General features: G+C 34.9%; 2 protein-coding genes across 2 annotated transcripts; one reads left to right on the top strand and one right to left on the bottom strand.

Annotated features, from left to right (window-relative positions):
* The first annotated feature begins 9752 nt into the window (after positions 1–9752).
* LOC110264332 (uncharacterized) lies at positions 9753–13028 on the top strand. Its single transcript, XM_088493105.1, has 3 exons — positions 9753–10017; positions 10182–10303; positions 12999–13028. Exons 1-3 carry the CDS (start codon positions 9753–9755, stop codon positions 13026–13028), a joined length of 417 nt encoding a protein of 138 aa, XP_088349231.1.
* Positions 13029–15731: 2703 nt separating this feature from the next.
* Positions 15732–17555, bottom strand: LOC107610186 (uncharacterized). The gene is made up of 4 exons (XM_088494958.1): positions 17463–17555; positions 17102–17167; positions 16830–16974; positions 15732–15808 (listed from the first exon to the last, which is right to left on the bottom strand). Exons 1-4 carry the CDS (start codon positions 17553–17555, stop codon positions 15732–15734), a joined length of 381 nt encoding a protein of 126 aa, XP_088351084.1.
* Positions 17556–18278: the final 723 nt, after the last annotated feature.

Raw genomic sequence — 18278 nt, 5'->3', positions numbered from 1 at the left:
TCAGAGAATAAATCTTTATGGCTTAGTTTAAAGCTAACAAAGAATATACTGCTGCAAGAGAATTAACTTACAATGATTTTCCAATAAATTTTGTTTGGAAGCCATCTCTTAGGATTTGGGAGCCAAGAAAATGTTATTCTGTTATTGGGAGATTATTCTTTGTTCCTCCATCATCTGGAGAATTATACTACCTAAGAATGTTATTGAACATTGTAAAGGGCCCTGAAAGAACTGAAGATTGATGGTTTAGAAGTTATAGTAAACTCTCGTTGCAAGTATAGTTACTAAACCAAGCAATCAACCTTTCTTACAAAAGTTTTGGTTGTCACGAGTAACAAACCCCTTTTTAAATTGATAACCGAGTATTTAAACCTCGGGTCGTCTTCTCAAGGAATTGCAGGGAGGTATGTTCTTATTATTGGTTATGAGTCTTGTAAATTTGGGGTTTTGAAAGTAAGGAAGCAGTATGTTGAATGATATTAAGAATAAAATAAATAACTATAAAATAGACTCTTGGCAAGGTATGAAAACTGGAAGTCCTATCCTGGTTATCCTTATCAATTGTAATGAGAATTGGATTTTTCTCCCACTTTGTTAACCTCTAACTATGAAGGTAAGTTAAGTGGATGAATTAATTCTGATTCCTCAAGTCCTAGTCTTTCCTTGGGAAAAGTCAGAGTTATTGGAACTCGAATTAATTCTTAAAGAATTCCAATTTTCAATCAACAATGAGTTTGATAACTCAAGTGTTTCCAATGACTCAATCAAAGCCAAAAGGGAAAAATCTAAATTATTTATATAAATAAAAGAAAGCAATCATAATTTTGAAATACCTCAAATTATATTAAATAAAGAAATCCAGTCTAACATGGAGTTCATAGCCAATTAGGCAAAATAACTAACACAAGCATTAAAGCATCTGAAAGTAAAAGAGAAATATAAAATAAAAGGAATATTGAACCTGTGACTGAAGATGAGTTGAACTAAACTAATAGAAATCCTAAAATCCTAATCCTAAGAGAGAGGAGAGAACCTCTCTCTCTAAAAACTACATCTAAATCTTAAAATTGTGAATATGAAAGCTTGTCCTTATGAATGGATGCATTCCCCCACTTTATAGCCTCTATTCTGTGTTTTTTGAGCCGAGAAATGGGTCAGAAACAGCCCAGAAATCGCTGGAGAAGAAATCTGCCACGCTGATTTTCGAAACTGCGATGTGGCCGCGTGGAGCACGCGTTCGCATCTCCTAGCGTCAGGGAAACTATAGCATATTATATATCAAATCGAAGCCCCGGACGTTAGCTTTCCAACGTAACTGGAACCGCGTCGTTTGGACCTCTGTAGCTAAAGTTATAGCCGTTTGAGTGCAAAGAGGTCAGGCTGGACAGCTTAGCAATTTCTCCAACTTCTTGTATTCATTCCACTTTTGCATGCTTCCTTTCCATCCTCTGAGCCATTCCTGCCCTGTAATCTCTGAAATCACTTAACACACATATCAAGGCATCTAATGGTAATAAGAGAGGATTAAACATAGGGAACTTAAGGCCAAAGAAGCATGTTTTCAATCAAAGCACATAATTAGGAAGGCAATTGTAAAACCATGCAAATAGTATGAATAAGTGGGTAAAGAGTTGATAAAATCTACTCAATTGAGCACAAAATAAACCATAAAATAGTGGTTTATCAACTTTCCCACACTTAAACATTAGCATGTCCTCATGCTAAGCTCAAAAGAAGCTATAAAGGAGTGAAGAGGAATGATAGAATGTATGAAATGCAACTACATGCAAAATGTTTCTACCTACTTAGTTAAAAGTAAATCAAATTCCCCAAGAATATACATAAATCAGATTTTACTAATTCAAATCATACAATAAAGGACAAATAAACTTGTAAGAAGATAGCTCATGAAAGCAGGGAACATAGAATCAAGCACTGAACCCTTACTGGTAGTGTATATCACTCTAACTCTCAAGTGTCTAGGGTTAATCACTCTACTCTTCTCTAGTCATACTTTCTAAACTTTGTTCTTCATCTAACCAATCAACAGAAATTTAATGTACCAATGCAAACATCATGAGGTCTTTTCAAGGTTGTAATGGGGCTAAGGTAAGGGTGAGGGCATATATATATAAGGCTAAGTGAGCTAACAAAGTGAATCCTTGATTAGTCTAAGATCTCACCTAACATATACATACTTTATATAATTTAAAAATACTTTACCTAGCTACCCAAATTTTTCCCACTTTTGTATTACATGCTCATGTATCAAACTTATTTTTGAATTTTGTCCCATGTGCATTGATTCTTTTTATTTTGCATTTGGGGTAATATTATTTTTCTTCTTTTTTCTTTTCTTTTTTTTTTTTGTATCCCCTTATTTAATTACTTAATAATTTTTTTAATGCACATGGTAATTTAATTATTTTGATTTCACATGAGCATGCTTTCCAAATTTTCAAATAACTTATTTACTTTAAATTCCCTACTTTTTCATATCATCCCATATTCCCATAAAATTCCCCACACTTAAATTATACACAATATCTATCTTAAGCTAACCAAGGATTCAACTTGAGATTTTTATTTTGTTTTTCTGCTTAAGGCTAGTAATGTGGTTTATAGAACAAGAGGGGATTAAAAAGCTCAAGGGGGTTAACAAGGGTGATGTAAAAGGTAGGCTTATTTGAGATAAGTGAGCTAATAACAAATAATGGTCTCAATCATATGCAAGCATGTAAATACACTAAATAATGGATATATAGAATGGAACAAAGCAAAGATTGCAATTATAGAGAAGAAAACACACAAGAATAAAATATTTATGGTTAAATAATATAACCATGTAAATAAGCTCAAAATCTCACAGGTTGTGTGTTCTTAGCTATAATTCATGTTCCAAATACAACTTCAAACAAGTTTAACACAAAAAATTTTTTCAATTTAAATTAGTGAAATACTATAAAAATTTCTTGAAAAAGAAAATATCACTTCAACCAAGTAGTAACTAAATGCATAAAATCAAACAAACATGCAATTAAACATGTAAATGCAACAACTAATAAGAAAAATAAACTATTGGTGTTGAGATAGAAGAGTAACTAACCCATGGAGATCGGTATCGACCTTCCCACACTTAAAGATTGCACCGTCCTCGGTGCATGCTAAGATGTGTAAGTGGACGGGTTGCTTCAACTGACGCTTTTCTTCAAGGATTGTGCAGATGGACTTGTTTGTCTCCCCATATAAACGTCTTCCGGTTCTCTTCCTGGTGGCCATCCTGAAAGAAAAAGGGAAGAAAGGTAACCCAATAATAAAGATAAGAAAATAAATAAAGTATGGTTGGGTTAATGCCAAATGATAAGGGTCTCATTTACATGGAAGCTTCAACATGTATGTGAGAAAATAATATAAGCACATGGCATACTAGTGGTGCAAAATTTGCAACAAAGGAGAGGAAAATGTGGGTAATGCAAGATAGTATAAGTTCATATCAATACAAGAGAAGTACAAGTATCATAAAAGATTAGCATTGATTTAAATAATGTTACCCAATCAGAATAAAACAAGTCATAAGCACTAAGATAATACCAGAAAAGATATAACGGTTGAATAAGAACATTTGAACACCAATGGTAAAATAATAAATTTAGAAAAGAAAATAAAAATATACAAAATTAAAATGCAATGAATGAAAGTATACAAAAAATAAAATAAAATAAAAGATAAGAAGAATGAGAAGGGAAAGAAATAAAGTAAGAAAGAAAGAAGAAAGAAGAAAAGATAGAAGAAATTAGGATTGGGGAAGAAAAGATAAGATAATTGGCTGATCTGGATAAGCTGTGCGGCGCAAGTGACGCGAACGCGTGGGGGACACGGTCGCGTGACTTGCACTTAAATTAATCGACGCGGTCGCGTCGGTCACGCGGTCGCGTCGGTCACGCGGTCGCGTCGGTCACGCGGTCGCGTGACATAGTTTATGCTACTGGCACGAGGGCAGCCTCGCGCTCGCACAACTCTCTATTCAAAACTGAGTATTGCCAAAATCCAGGATGACGCGATCGCGTGGGGCATGCGATCACGTGAGTGGCCATTATGAGGATATGATGCGGTCGCGTCGGTCACGCGTCCGCGTGGTAAGGTGTGTGCGTCTAGCGCCAGTCCAGCATCACTCCAGCTCATCTTTCGGCCATGCACCCTTTTGTCGTCGATTTTCAGGTCACGTGGTCGCGTGGGTGACGCGGTCGCGTGGGAGGCCAATGTTCCCACCTGACGCGGACGCGTCAGCGACGCGGTCGCGTGGGGAAAATTATGCTAAAGGCGCGCCTCCAGCCACACTCTCGCGTGACTTTCTGTTCGTTTTCTTTTCTTCCCATTGCACTGGTGACGCGGATGCGTCAGCGACGCTGCCTCGTTGCGTTGCGTGCTTTTTTTTTAATCTGAAAAGATGCAGAATGCAGTGTTAATATGAATGTGATGCAAAACTCCAGGTTCAATATAATAAAATAAAATAAAACTCAAAAACAAATAAAACTAAATAAAATTGAAAAAAAAAAGAACGATCATACCATGGTGGGTTGTCTCCCACCTAACACTTTTAGTTAGAGTCCTTAAGTTGGACATTTGGTGAGCTCCCTGTTATAGTGGCTTATGCTTGTATTCATCCAGGAATCTCCACCAATGTTTGTGGTTCCAATGGCCTCCGGGGTCCCAAACTAGGCACAGAAACCCTTCAAGTAAGTTAAAGCAAGTGACAAGGCCCCAAGAGTGTTGATTGTTGGAATGAATTCCGGGGTCCCAAACCTTGCTTTTGCACCCGTCTTCAAGTTGATTATCATGATTCCATCCGGGAGGTTCAGCTTTAGAATTCTCACTGAAGCATCCAAACAACTTCCTAGACCCATTCAATTGAGCTTTACACCAACCTTTGCGTTTAAACTTAAAGCTTCTAACCATAATGAACCTTGCAGGACAGTTCTTACCACTGACCATCTTCCTCTTACTCTTAATGCCAGAAAGAGTTCTAAGTTGACCATCCGTCTCTAGTAGCCCATATTTAAGTGGAATTAGAAAGCTAAGGGATATGAATTTTACCCACTTGAATGTTGTGAAGGATGATGGCAACTTAGGGGGAGGGGTCTCCAATAACTTTGGCAAGGTGATTTCAAGCTCCACTCCCTTGTGCTCTTTGACAACTTCCACCTCTTTGCAAGCTTCTTCAATTTCAACCTCTTCCTCTTGGTAGCTTTCTTCCAATTCAATCTTTTCTTCATTACTTACCAAGGGCATGGGAGGCTGTGCTTTTTCTTCTTTACTATCTATCTCTTGACCAACCTCTTCCAAGTCTTCAACTATGATATGTCCTGGAGGTTGTACACCCTCCTTAACATCAAATGCAACTGTCTTGGAAGGAGGTTCTATGTCTTGACTTTCCCATGGAGGTTCAGCATCTCCCAAGTCTTCAACCACTTCTTCTTCTTCTTCGATAATTACAGCTTCCTCCACTTGTTCCAGTACAAAGTCATGCTCCGTACTGTCCACTGGAGTTTCTAATATCTTCTTCATGCTACGTTCTTCATTAGATTGCCCACATGAAGCCATGGGGGTTCCTTGAGTGTCCGAACGTCAGGAAGCTAATTGATTTATTGCTTGATTCAATTGATGAAGTGTGGCATTAAATTTTTCACATGTTTCCTTGAGTTGCTCCGTTGATGCTTGGGGTGATGGATACGGACATGATGCATAGGGAGGTGGTGGTTCTTGGGAGTAATTGGGTTGGAATTGGGGTGGTTCTATATATGGTTCATATGGTTCATAAGGTGGTTGGTATGGTGGATGAGGGATAGGGTCATATGGAGGTGAATGGTGGAAAGGGGCTTGTGAGTATGGTGGTCCAAAGTTATGTTGAGGAGAGGGTTTATAGGCATATGATGGTGGTTGTTAATAGTCCATTGGAGGGGGTTGTTGCCATGAGGGTCGATCAAATCCTTGTGGCTCCTCCCATCTTTGATTGTTCCAACCTTGATGCCTGTTCTCATTGTAATTTCCTCTTTCTGCAACATAATTGTAACCAGACTCATAGCCAAAGGGGTGAGAGTTCATAGTAGCAAATAAAAATTAAAAACGAAAATAAAAATAATTTTAAATTAAAAGGTTATTTAAATTTTGAATTTGAAAATTAAATTTTGAAATTCGAATTTTGAAATTTGAATTTTAAATTTTTGAAATTTGAATTTTGAAACCTGAAATTTGAAATTTGAAAATTTTTAAATTTGAATTTTGAAATTTGATTTTTGAAATAAGATAAGATAAAAATAAAAATCTGAAAATTTTTTTAATGCAAATTTTGAAAATTTCAATTAAAATAAAGAGAAAAGATATTTTTGAATTAAATGAGGAAAGAGAAAAACAATAAAATGACACCAAACTTAAAAATTTTTAGATCAAAACGAAGAAAACAATTAAGAACAACTTGAAGGTCAAGATGAACACGAAGAACAACTTGAAGATCAAAATGAACACCAAGAAAAAAATTTTCTTTTTTGAAAAATTTTTAATAACTAAATAAAAACCAATGACCTCTTAATTTACGAAAAAGAAAAAATAAAAACAAAAATAAAAACAAATAAACAAGTAAAAAGTAAATATTTACAATAACTAATAATAAGGCACACGTTTGCAATCCCCCGGCAACGGCGCCATTTTGAAAGAACTGAAGATTGATGGTTTAGAAGTTATAGTAAACTCTCATTGCAAGTATAGTTACTAAACCAAGCAATCAACCTTTCTTACAAAAGTTTTGGTTGTCACGAGTAACAAACCCCTTTTTAAATTGATAACCGAGTATTTAAACATCGGGTCATCTTCTCAAGGAATTGCAGGGAGGTATGTTCTTATTATTGGTTATGAGTCTTGTAAATTGGGGGTTTTGAAAGTAAGGAAGCAGTATGTTGAATGATAATAAGAATAAAATAAATAACTATAAGATAGACTCTTGGCAAGGTATGAAAACTGGAAGTCCTATCCTGGTTATCCTTATCAATTGTAATGAGAATTGGATTTTTCTCCCACTTTGTTAACCTCTAACTATGAAGGTATGTTAAGTGGATGAATTAATTCTGATTCCTCAAGTCCTAGTCTTTCCTTGGGAAAAGTCAGAGTTATTGGAACTCGAATTAATTCTTAAAGAATTTTAATTTTCAATCAACAATGAGTTTGATAACTCAAGTGTCTCCAATGACTCAATCAAAGCCAAAAGGGAAAAATCTAAATTATTTATATAAATAAAAGAAAGCAATCATAATTATAAAATACCTCAAATTATATTAAATAAAGAAATCCAGTCTAACATGGAGTTTATAGCCAATTAGGCAACATAACTAATACAAGCATTAAAGCATCTGAAAGTAAAAGAGAAATATAAAATAAAAGGAATATTGAACCTGTGACTGAAGATGAGTTGAACTAAACTAATAGAAATCCTAAAATCCTAATCCTAAGAGAGAGGAGAGAACCTCTCTCTCTAAAAACTACATCTAAATCCTAAAATTGTGAATATGAAAGCTTGTCCTTATGAATGGATGCATTCTCCCACTTTATAGCCTCTAATCTGTGTTTTTTGGGCCGAGAACTGGGTCAGAAACAGCCCAGAAATCGCTGGAGAAGAAATCTGCAACGCTGATTTTCGGAACTGCGACGCGGCCGTGTGGAGCACGCATTCGTGTCACCTAGCGTCAAAGAAACTATAACATATTATATATCAAATCGAAGCCTCGGACGTTAGCTTTCCAACACAACTGGAACCGCGTCGTTTGGACCTCTGTAGCTAAAGTTATAGCCGTTTGAGTGCAAAGAGGTCAGGCTGGACAGCTTAGCAATTTCTCCAACTTCTTGTATTCCTTCCACTTTTGCATGCTTCCTTTCCATCCTCTGAGCCATTCCTGCCCTGTAATCTCTGAAATCACTTAACACACATATCAAGGCATCTAATGGTAATAAGAGAGGATTAAACATAGGAAACTTAAGGCCAAAGAAGCATGTTTTCAATCAAAGCACATAATTAGGAAGGCAAATGTAAAACCATGCAAATAGTATGAATAAGTGGGTAAAGAGTTGATAAAATCCACTCAATTGAGCACAAGATAAACCATAAAATAGTGATTTATCAGGCCCCAAAAGTTATAGAGATCTTAGAACCTACAATAATGTTGTATATTCATCGTTTTGAGATGCATGTTATGTCCGAAGTTTATTGGATGATGATCAGGAATATATTGATGTTATCAAAGAAGCAAGTCATTAGGGTTTTAGAATATTATTTGCGTAAGCTATTTGTCACACTACTATGGACACATTCATTGATTAAATTGGAAGTAGTTTGGCAAAAATGCTGGAGTCTCTTATCAAATGGAATACAACATGAACATGGAAAATATGTTTTTCCTACCAAGTTCACTCTCATGCTCTCCTTTTCGGTTTTCAATTTATTTTACATATTCTAAGATTAAGTTTAAATGGATATTTATTCAATTTTTCAAATTTTCCTTCGTATTGTGACCTAAAAGGTTTTTATTACTCGATATCGACAACAAAAAAGTTTACACACTTAGTCTTATAGTTTCTTACATACAATTGATTTTCAACATGTAGATTTGGTTGTATCAGAACCTGAATTGCTGCAACTTACTCTTCTTGACATTGAGAAAATTTTAAATAGAAATGGAAAGTCACTTCGAGAATTTTCAACAATGTTATTTCCTGATGTAGATGACACTCAGTTCACAATAGAAGAAGCCTCTCAAAATAAGTTAATATTAGATGAGCTTCATTATGATCATGCACTGTTAGTTGAACAACACAATAAGTTTTTATCGCAGATGAACACAGACCAAAAGCATGTTTATGACAAAATAATAACAGCTGTCACATCAAATTTGTAAGACCAAAAACTTTTGAGAAATCTTATTATGAGCTGATTTCAAGTTTATTTATTATTAGATATTTTATTTTCAAAAATTATTAAATTGAGAATAATTAAATCAAGTTTTGATAATTAAAATAAAGATTTTATGTAATTTCATAATTATTGAGTTATTTTATATATTTAAATTATAACATTAGTAGTTATGAAATAATAAGAATTTTATATGATTTGGACTAAATAATTAATATTTAAAATATTAATACTACTGTTTTGGAAAATAATTTGTAAAATTGATGAACAAATAGTATTTCTATACATTATTATTGTTGGATTAAAATTTATTTCTAATTACTATATTATCCCTATTTTTATTTAAAATTACTAAACTAACCCTAACCCTAATTTTCACACACACTCACCTCACCAAAACCCTTGACCCAGTCGCCGAAACCCTAACCCAGTTACCCTTCCCCAAACCCAGTAGCATACACCAAACAGGGGAAATAGAGAGGGGAAATGGGAAGAGGAGGAAGGAGAAGAGAAGAGAGGAACGAGTGACTGCCTGTCGTCACTGTCGTCATCCGTGCTCGCCGTCGCACCACCACGTTGCCACCGAAGCTTCCTGTGACGCCATCAACCTGCTGTCAAACCATCGCCGCCGTTGTGCTATTGAGAAGAGAGAGCTCGCGCCGCACCTCCGTCATTGTTGACCCATCGAAGCTAGCGCGAGAGAAGAGGAGGAAGGGACGCTGTCCTGCGCCGTCGCTGTCGCGCCTGGGTGCTGCTACTGCGAGCTCATGTTGCCGCGTCGCCGTGCCATCATCACACCATGGATCTACTCTGTTCTCGAGCTGAGCTAAGGAAGAAGAGACGAACACGACGGGGAGGAATGAGTGAGCCGCGCTGGTGCTTTTGGGGTCTCACCGCCGCCGTCCCTATTGTGGCTGGTGTCGTCACCGGAGAACCACCATCACGGAAGCCACCTGCGTCACCGCTGGAGGAGGGGGAACTCACCAGATGCTGCCATAACCACCATTGCAGAATGCATACAGAGGTGAGGAAAGAAGCATCCTCTGCCACTGCCACGGTTGCTGGTGAGTCATGCATTGCCCTTCGAGTCGGAGAAAGCATCAGTCTTCTTGTTCTGGTTCTGATTCTTTTATTCTTGGAACTGTAACGCTTTAAACTCTGCTCTATTTTCATCTTGTTCCTCTATTTTCTTCTTGGCTTAATTATAGGATTATGATTACTATTTTAGTTGCTGCTGGTTTACCGTTCATAAAAGGCATAATTGATGCTGAGGTTGTTGTTGTTCTTGCTCCGAAAGAACTGATGTCAACGTTGCTGCCGCTAGTTCTAAATCCTATTACATTGATTCTGGTCTGCCCTTCTCCTTAGTTCTGACCTATTGGCACGTTCTGTTTTGTCACTTTTAATTGCCATGTTCTTGTTTTAATTCAATTCTGGTCTTTGATTTGTTTTGAATCTTCCAGAGTTATGTTTGCTTTTGATTCTTATCCAATTTGAATCCTTGTCTTGCTACAACTATCGTCACTGCCATAAGAGATTGACAATGCTGCTATCTCGGTTGAACTTGTTGAGTGGTTAGTAGTGGCCTAGCCAGCTGTCTCGCCGTAATTTCACCTCCGGTTTCTTTTAGTTGCGACCTCGAGGTAGGGGCCTTTTCAGAAAACCACATTTTATGAATTAGAATTATTATATATGGATATTTACATGAGAAAATTTATCTTTGAGTGATTGTATAAGTCTTATGTAATTGTTGGTTGTCTTGGATGAATATGAATGCTTGATTGGGTGGGTTATTGTTCGGTTTCGTGAAACGGACAGTTCTTGAAATGCTTTTTTAAAGTTAATTTGTAAAAGCTTTGAAATCGAGTTTATTCTGTTAGAAATTGATTTGAATTTGATTTGGTGTTCTTGAAATCTGAACATGATACACCTTTGGAAACAGCTTGATTTTAAATTGATTTGGTTTTGAACCCCTTGAAGAGGGTTGCGGAATGGTTTAGTTGGGACCCGGAAAGGGTGGCAAAGTCCAAGTTTTAGGGGAGGTTCTGTCGAAATTTCTATAAGATCCGGGACTTTAATTGGAAACGTTATTCGAAAAATTATGAATTTAAGGCCTTTACTATTTCACTTGGAGAATTGTGAATTTAAGACTTTTATTTTCTTCACTTGAATTATTTATGAAAGTGATAAAATTATGTTTTGAAAAGAATCTTGGAAAAGAGGATTATGCCTTAGCTTTGTTTCCTAAGAAAATCACTATATTTTGGGGCGCAAGTCATTTGGAAGAGAATTATGTTTTTAAGGCTGTTTAAGGGGTGGAAGGAGTTTAGGTTTCCTTGGTTTTGACTTAAACACGGTTTATGTTGTTTGAATTTGACTTAAAAGTTTTAGTTATAGAAGTTTTAGTGACTTTGAAAGAACTTGGATTTCGATTTACAAATTTCAATTTTCGACGTTTTAGGGAAGGTTTAAAGTATTCTTTGAATTCTGGTCTAACAAAACTAAAATGATTTCCGAGCCGTTGGAAACGTTTCAGATTTTTAAACATGGGGTTGAAATTGGTTTTTGTATAGGCAAAGGAAAAGACTTTGAAAATGTGGTTGGAGTAATTGATTACACGGCTTAGCCTGGCTTAGATTCTATTCTTATTACTCAAATCAGGAAGCCAATGTTTTAAATATTTTGAACGAATTTGAGGAAATGAGTTATGTTATTCTCCCCTAAAACCTTGAGACTTTGCTGAGGAACCTTTGTCACCAAATCCTATTTAAAGATGACTGATTTTGAATCTCTCAGAAAAGACTTTTGATTTGGTGTGGTTTTTGAAATGTTGTGGAAAGATGTTGAGGAATGTGATTTTTTTTAAAAAGAGAAATTTACGTTTGAGGAAAAGTGGCTTGTGAGCCTGTAACGATTTGAGAAATGGAGAGTTTAAAGCTAAGGCTGGAAGGAATTGATTTTGATTTCTAAGAAAAGAAATTTGACAAAAAGTGATTTATGGCTTGAATGATGATTTTATGAATTTGATGATGTTGGATAGTGGAAGTGCTATTATGTTATGAGCCGGAATGGTTGTATATGATAATGAATTACTGCTGATTGTGGAATATTTTATGAGCCGGAATGGCTGTAAATGATAATGAATTATGGCTGATTGTGGAGTATGTTATGAGTCGGATGGCTAGGTATGAATATGAATGATTTTGAGCTGATAAAGTGATTGTTGCACTTCTCATTATCTGAGATACGAGTGTCCCTGTGTGAAAGCAGAGGCTAGCCACCACGTGTTCCAGGTTGAGACTCGATACTCTGCTGACCCTATGTTGTAAGTGTGACCAGACACTGTGAAAGCTCCAGATGAGCTCGGCCCCGTGAATATACACCAGTGAGGGTGTTGGATGTGAATTATGATTATGATTGTGAATAACTCGAGTTGGGGATGCACGACAGAGGGACAGTCCAATGGTTAGCTACCAGGACTTGTCGGGTTGGCTTTATAACCGACAGATGAGACTCATCAGCCACTAGGACAGGCATTCATCATATGCATCTATGTGACATTGTTTGGGTGTGCATATTGTACTTGGTTTGCCTTTGTGATTACTTGTGATTAACTGCTAATTGTTCTACTTGTAGTAACTGTTTGTTTGTGCTTGAAATTTCCTATTTGTGTTTGCGACTGAGACTCTATTGGACTGTGGTGATTGGTTGTTGTTTGGGTTGTCTGGGTCTAGAGCCGTGGTTGATTATGAGGTGGGCCGAAGGCCATGTCTGGTTGATGTTTCTGGTTTGGAAAAGTATGAAAAACTAATTTGGTACAGTATAGATAAACCTTTTGAAAGGCTTTTGAATTTTTAAGAAATGAATAGTTCCTCTTTTGGAAAAGATTTCAGATTTTTCTTTTATAGTAAACCTTTGCTTTTGAAAAGATGCATAAGGCGGTTATTAATCACTGTAACAATCTTATCTCGCGTATCCCATTATAGTAATTCTGCAACCCTATAGTGAGAACCCTTTCGAGGATGATGTTCTCACTCCCCTACAGGTCTTTTCTTTTTCAGGTTACGGACGATGAAGTTCGGAAGAGCTTATTTCTTTTCTGTTAGATGATATTTCTGTTTTGTTTTAGTATTTTTGTTCCCTCGCCTCTATCTTTATACATTCTATAAGAGGGATAGGAATTGTATTAGCTAATGCTTGTAAAACTATTAATATGTACACGTATATATATATGTATTTTTTGTGAGTTTTGTAAGTGGTATTATATGTATGGATGTATATTACTCATCGAAAAGTATTGTTGGAGCGGTTATACGGTTTAAAGTTTTAAACAGGTTTATACTTTAGTACTAAATATTTTAAGAGTTGTCGTAATACCCGAGCTATCAGAGTGGCGCAGCTGGAAGCGTGACATTTTGATAGTTAGGGTGTTACAAAATTCCAATGGGGTACTCTTCTTATAAGGTTATGGAGGTACAGGAAAAACTTTTGTTTGAAAGACTCTTTCCGCTACTCTTAGATCAAATGGTGAAATCGTGTTAACTATTCCTTCAAGTGTTATAGCATTGCTTTTGTTACCTGGTGGAAGAACCACACACATTCTAGATTTGCAATTCCTCTTACTCCAGATGAATGTGCGATAAAACAAGGAAGTCCGTTAGCTGGATTAATTTCAATAACGAAACTTATTATTTGGGATGAAGCTCCTATGATGAATCGGTTTTGTTTTAAGGCACTAGATAGAACAATGAGGGACTTATTGCGTCATACCAATGATGCAAGTTTGCATTTATCGTTTGGAGGAAAAAAAATTGTCTTTGGAGGAGATTTCAGGTAGATTCTTCTAGTCATAACAAAGGGTTCTAGATAAGAAATTGTTGACACATCAATTAAATCATCTTATTTGTGGAAAGAATGTCAAATTTTAAATTTGACTCAAAATATGCATTTAAACTCGATACATGAGGATCACAGTGTTGAGGAATTGAAAGAATTTGCAAGTTGGATTCTTGCCATAGGAGATGATAACCTAGGAGACCCGGATGATGGTTGCAGTATGATAGCCATTCCACCAGAGTTGTTAATTAGAGAATTTAATGATCCAAGTGAAGCAATAGTTCGAGGTATTTTACTTAAATAATTTTTGTAATCTATAACATCTCCAAGGTCGAGCTATTTTAACCCCTTACCAATAATGTTGTTTAAGAGGTTAATAATTATATGCTTTCTTTAAATGGAATGAAATGAAAATATATGTGAGTTCTAACTCCACATGCTTTAAAGATGGAGCTAACAACACGTTTGAAAGCATACACACAGCGGAATTTTCAGCAACCATTAAATCATCCAGCTTCCCCAGTCATGAGCTACAACTTAAATAAGCCTATCCTGTGATGCTTATACGAAATATTGATCATTTAGCGAATCTTTGTAATGGAACTAGATTGATTGTCACAAGACTTGAAAATAAAGTTATTGAAGCTGAAGTTTTGTCAGGAAAAAAACTGGTGAAAAAGTTTTCATACCAAGAATGACTCTAATCCCATCTGATGCAAGATTTCCTTTTAAGTTTCAATGCAAAGAATTTCCCTTGATGGTTTCATATGCCATCATAATAAACAAGAATCAAGGACAATCTTCGAATCATGTAGGATTACTTCTTAAACAACCAGTGTTCATGCATGGATAACTTTATGAGGTAGTTTCACGGATTACCAACAAAAGTAGATTAAAAATTGTAATATCCCATGAGAAATCCAATAACTCAACCGAAACACAAAATGTGGTATACCAAGAAATTATTAGAAATCTTTCAAATGATACCGATATGCACTACTCTACCATTATGATTATCATTTTGCTATTACTGTTAAAATTGCTATTATATTCCTATCGCAACTACTGTGACTTAAAAGAATATATTTTTCCACAGCCACAACAAAAAAATATGGTTAAAATGGCGGGTTTTTTGGGTATTTACAATGGTTTGAACCCCCATTATTACCAGAAATGATGGTTTCAGAAAGCAATGTAAGGGCACCATTCTGGTTATTACGACAATTTTCTGAAAATTGCCACAATTTCTTGGGTTAAAACGGCGTTTTCGGATAGGTTAAAACAACATTCAAACCGCTATTATTTTCAAATAAAATGGCATTTTTTGTTTGGTTAAAACGACATTTATGAACCACTATTTTTACCTTGGCAGAGTGGCATTTTTGGTTAGTTAAAATGGCATTTGAAACAGCCTTTTTTCCGGATTAAAACGGCATTTTTGGTTGGTTAAAATGACATTTTGAACCGCCATTTTTATCTTGACAGTGGCATTTTTATTGGTTAAAATGACGTTTGAAACTGTCATTTTTACCGAGTTAAAATGGCATTTCATGTTTAAAATGGCAGTTACAAGCCGCGGTTTTTACCGGGTAAAAGTGATATTTTTTTTCGTTTAGAAAGGTAGTTTTAACCGTTGTTTTTACTGTATTAAACAAATAATTTTTTTGTATACAATTTCACAATAACAAGAAATCATAACCCATAAACAAAATATTACGTAATTCATAAATAAAGTATTAAACATAATATATAATTTTTTAGTAATTGAAAATCAAAAGTAATAACTCCAATACAAATAAAGTATCAAATATAATATTTTTTAATTCTAAATATCTTCACTTAGATTGGCTCCAATTTCTAGTAGTGTGTCACATACATCTCATACATAAAACGAGGTAACTAGCTTGGCTAATACCTTGAAAGTAAGAAAAATAACATAATATCATGATCTTGTTTCTTCCTGTGTATCTTCTTTCTGGCAGTCCATTTTCAAAATATCTTCCACCAAAATTTTGCCATCTGCTTAAAATGAAAAGTGCAAATAGTAGTAGTTATTCACTCTGGTTGTTGAATTAATTGACACATTTAGATTCTTTATCTGCTCCTATTTATAATTTTCCTATGGTTATATATTCTATTATTCTATCAATACATTTGGGAATTGTGTTTGTTATCACCAGTTCTTCTTAACTATCTATTATTTTTCATATTTATACTTATATATTACTATAGATATTAAATTCATTACCAAAGGCAAAGAGACATATGAATTCTATAATAATTTGCATACCTTCTTTTTGACAAGTCTCAAGAATTCTTCATGTTCCCTGCTAACTAACTGAAAATTCATCAGACAAATCAATGGGTTCACATTCACAAATTCATGATAAAACCTCAATAAAATCCACCTATTCTTAAATCTGTGACAGAATTTTGCATTCCAGAATTAGAAATAAGAAGATAAAGCAGAACAACGAGAACTTTTTGGCATAGACAATGCACTAAATAAAACCTGAATTATAGGTTTGTCATGGGGATACAAGGTCTCAGCTGCAGAAACTGGTACCCTCCACAATAAAGTTGGTATTTCGATAAGCTATTGTCAAAGCAAAAACCTAAATCTACAATTCTGTTGCACCATTTAAGGATATCCTTGCCATGGAAAACCAAAAGCAATGAAAAGAACATGTTAAAACAAGCATGGGAAGAATTTTATTAATTAAAAAAAACAAAAAAACATAAAACAAAACAAAACAAAGAAGATATAACAAGCACATGAAGAAATTGATTACTACCATAATGAGAATCTTTTGTCACAATCACTAGAAGGAAAAGTTCTAGCCTAGAAGAAGTTTCAACGTGAAAGCCAGCAATTAATTGGGAAAAAGAGTTAACTCTTTCGAAGGTTTCTGTTAAAATTAAGCCCAGATAGTACTCACATAGGAACTTAAACTAGTTGGGCTTCCAAGTTAACTCAACCCATCGCTAAATTGAATTAAACAAGAAAAAAAGAACTTGAAAGAATGAATTTGACCCAAACCTTTCAGATCTACACTGCTGGTGTAAGCCCCATGACCACCTTTTGCACAATCAGTAGAATGCAGAGAACTAAGAAACCATGGAAGTTTATCCTTAAATTGTGTTGTGGAGGGACGATCATTCTGCAAATCTGCATGACGAAAATACTACACAATTCAAATATTCTTTGATTAAGGCCTCAGAACAAAACAAAAAATCATCATAGTTTAGTTTACAAAATATCCAAAAGAATAAAAGGAGAAATAAAAAAATAGCAGACATTTGTACAGTTACCATTGTGCAATCTTTGCATGCTCCATTTGAAACACAAGATCCTTCACCAGCAGAGCAGCAAGGAGGCTGGATTAATAAAGAAAAACCTTAGTCAGTTAAAGTAAAATAATGATAAACTTGGAGTATTACATTGAAATCTTATCCTTGATCGACACCTTTTCCTTCTCAATTAAAGCAAAATCTCTGGATTACCAGGAGCTTCTACTGTATTCTAAACAAGATATAAAATAAGATAAGGAACATATCCATGAATATAAGAACTAAATGCATATTTGCAAATCCAGTGTGTTATTTATTTCTTGCAAGTACACAATCAAATTTTTTATAGTAAGGAGGTGCAGAAAAATAGCATTTCACATACCTCATAACCCATAAGTATAAGTTGAACTTCATTTCTGAAAGTCCAATCTCTTAAGCAACCTAAACTAACCAACACATTATCATCAGATTTCATTAAGCGGTTGGTAGCAATATCAATCTCAACCAAAGACGAAATTCACAATTAAATTCAGTTTTGTTCTTATACATAATAATAGTTGCAAAGTCATGAAATACTACCAAAGCAAATTTCCTAAAAATAGTACTTTTGGCATAACTAAAAGTGAATATCTATATACTTTTATATTGTGTATTTTTCCTTCTCAAGTAGTTGTGTATATGAAAATTAATTTTTTCTTATAAAGTAAAAAGAGTCAAGGAAATAAATAAAGCAAATATATTATTCTCAAGCCACAAGGGAAGGAACAAGATATAGCATAATCAAAATATAGTTTATATATGATACAAGAGAAGATCCTTAAATTTAATGTAATAAACATCCAAAGAAAAGATACAGCAATCACCAACCATCTCATCTGAAGACAAAACAAGAACCAAATACCTACATACATATATATATATATATATATAATTACTTACTTAGCGAAATCCTTGATTAATAGTCAATGTAGAAGAATTGTCAGCTCTTGGGAAACTCTGTTAACAAGTCATAACCATGAAACACTGGTTAAAGTTTGAATGTAAATAATTGCAACAATTACAATTTATTCAATCTCTAAATTATCACACTCAATAGAATTAGTTTCATTACACAACAATCAGTACCATAGTGGAAGCAGATGATAAAACACATCATGTTCAGAGCCAGAGCATGCTAGTTAGACATTGTAAACAAAAC

This window comes from Arachis ipaensis, chromosome B7 (assembly GCF_059453495.1).
Source record: "Arachis ipaensis isolate K30076 ecotype BB chromosome B7, ASM5945349v1, whole genome shotgun sequence".
Lineage (NCBI taxonomy): Eukaryota > Viridiplantae > Streptophyta > Magnoliopsida > Fabales > Fabaceae > Arachis > Arachis ipaensis.
This window is presented reverse-complemented; position numbering and strand designations above follow the sequence as displayed.

What these genes read in the sequence shown, in the direction of transcription:
- LOC107610186 (XM_088494958.1), bottom strand. Translation starts at nt 17,555, where the DNA reads ATGAAATCTGATGATAATGTGTTGGTTAGTTTAGGTTGCTTAAGAGAT. An exon ending in CATGCAAAGATTGCACAATG is followed by an intron (nt 16,975 to 17,101) that starts GTAACTGTACAA and finishes TGAATTGTGTAG; the next exon opens with TATTTTCGTCATGCAGATTT. An exon ending in CAGCAGTGTAGATCTGAAAG is followed by an intron (nt 15,809 to 16,829) that starts GTTTGGGTCAAA and finishes CATTTTAAGCAG; the next exon opens with ATGGCAAAATTTTGGTGGAA.
- LOC110264332 (XM_088493105.1), top strand. Translation starts at nt 9,753, where the DNA reads ATGGATCTACTCTGTTCTCGAGCTGAGCTAAGGAAGAAGAGACGAACA. An exon ending in TGCCACTGCCACGGTTGCTG is followed by an intron (nt 10,018 to 10,181) that starts GTGAGTCATGCA and finishes TTACTATTTTAG; the next exon opens with TTGCTGCTGGTTTACCGTTC. An exon ending in ATCCTATTACATTGATTCTG is followed by an intron (nt 10,304 to 12,998) that starts GTCTGCCCTTCT and finishes ACTCCCCTACAG; the next exon opens with GTCTTTTCTTTTTCAGGTTA.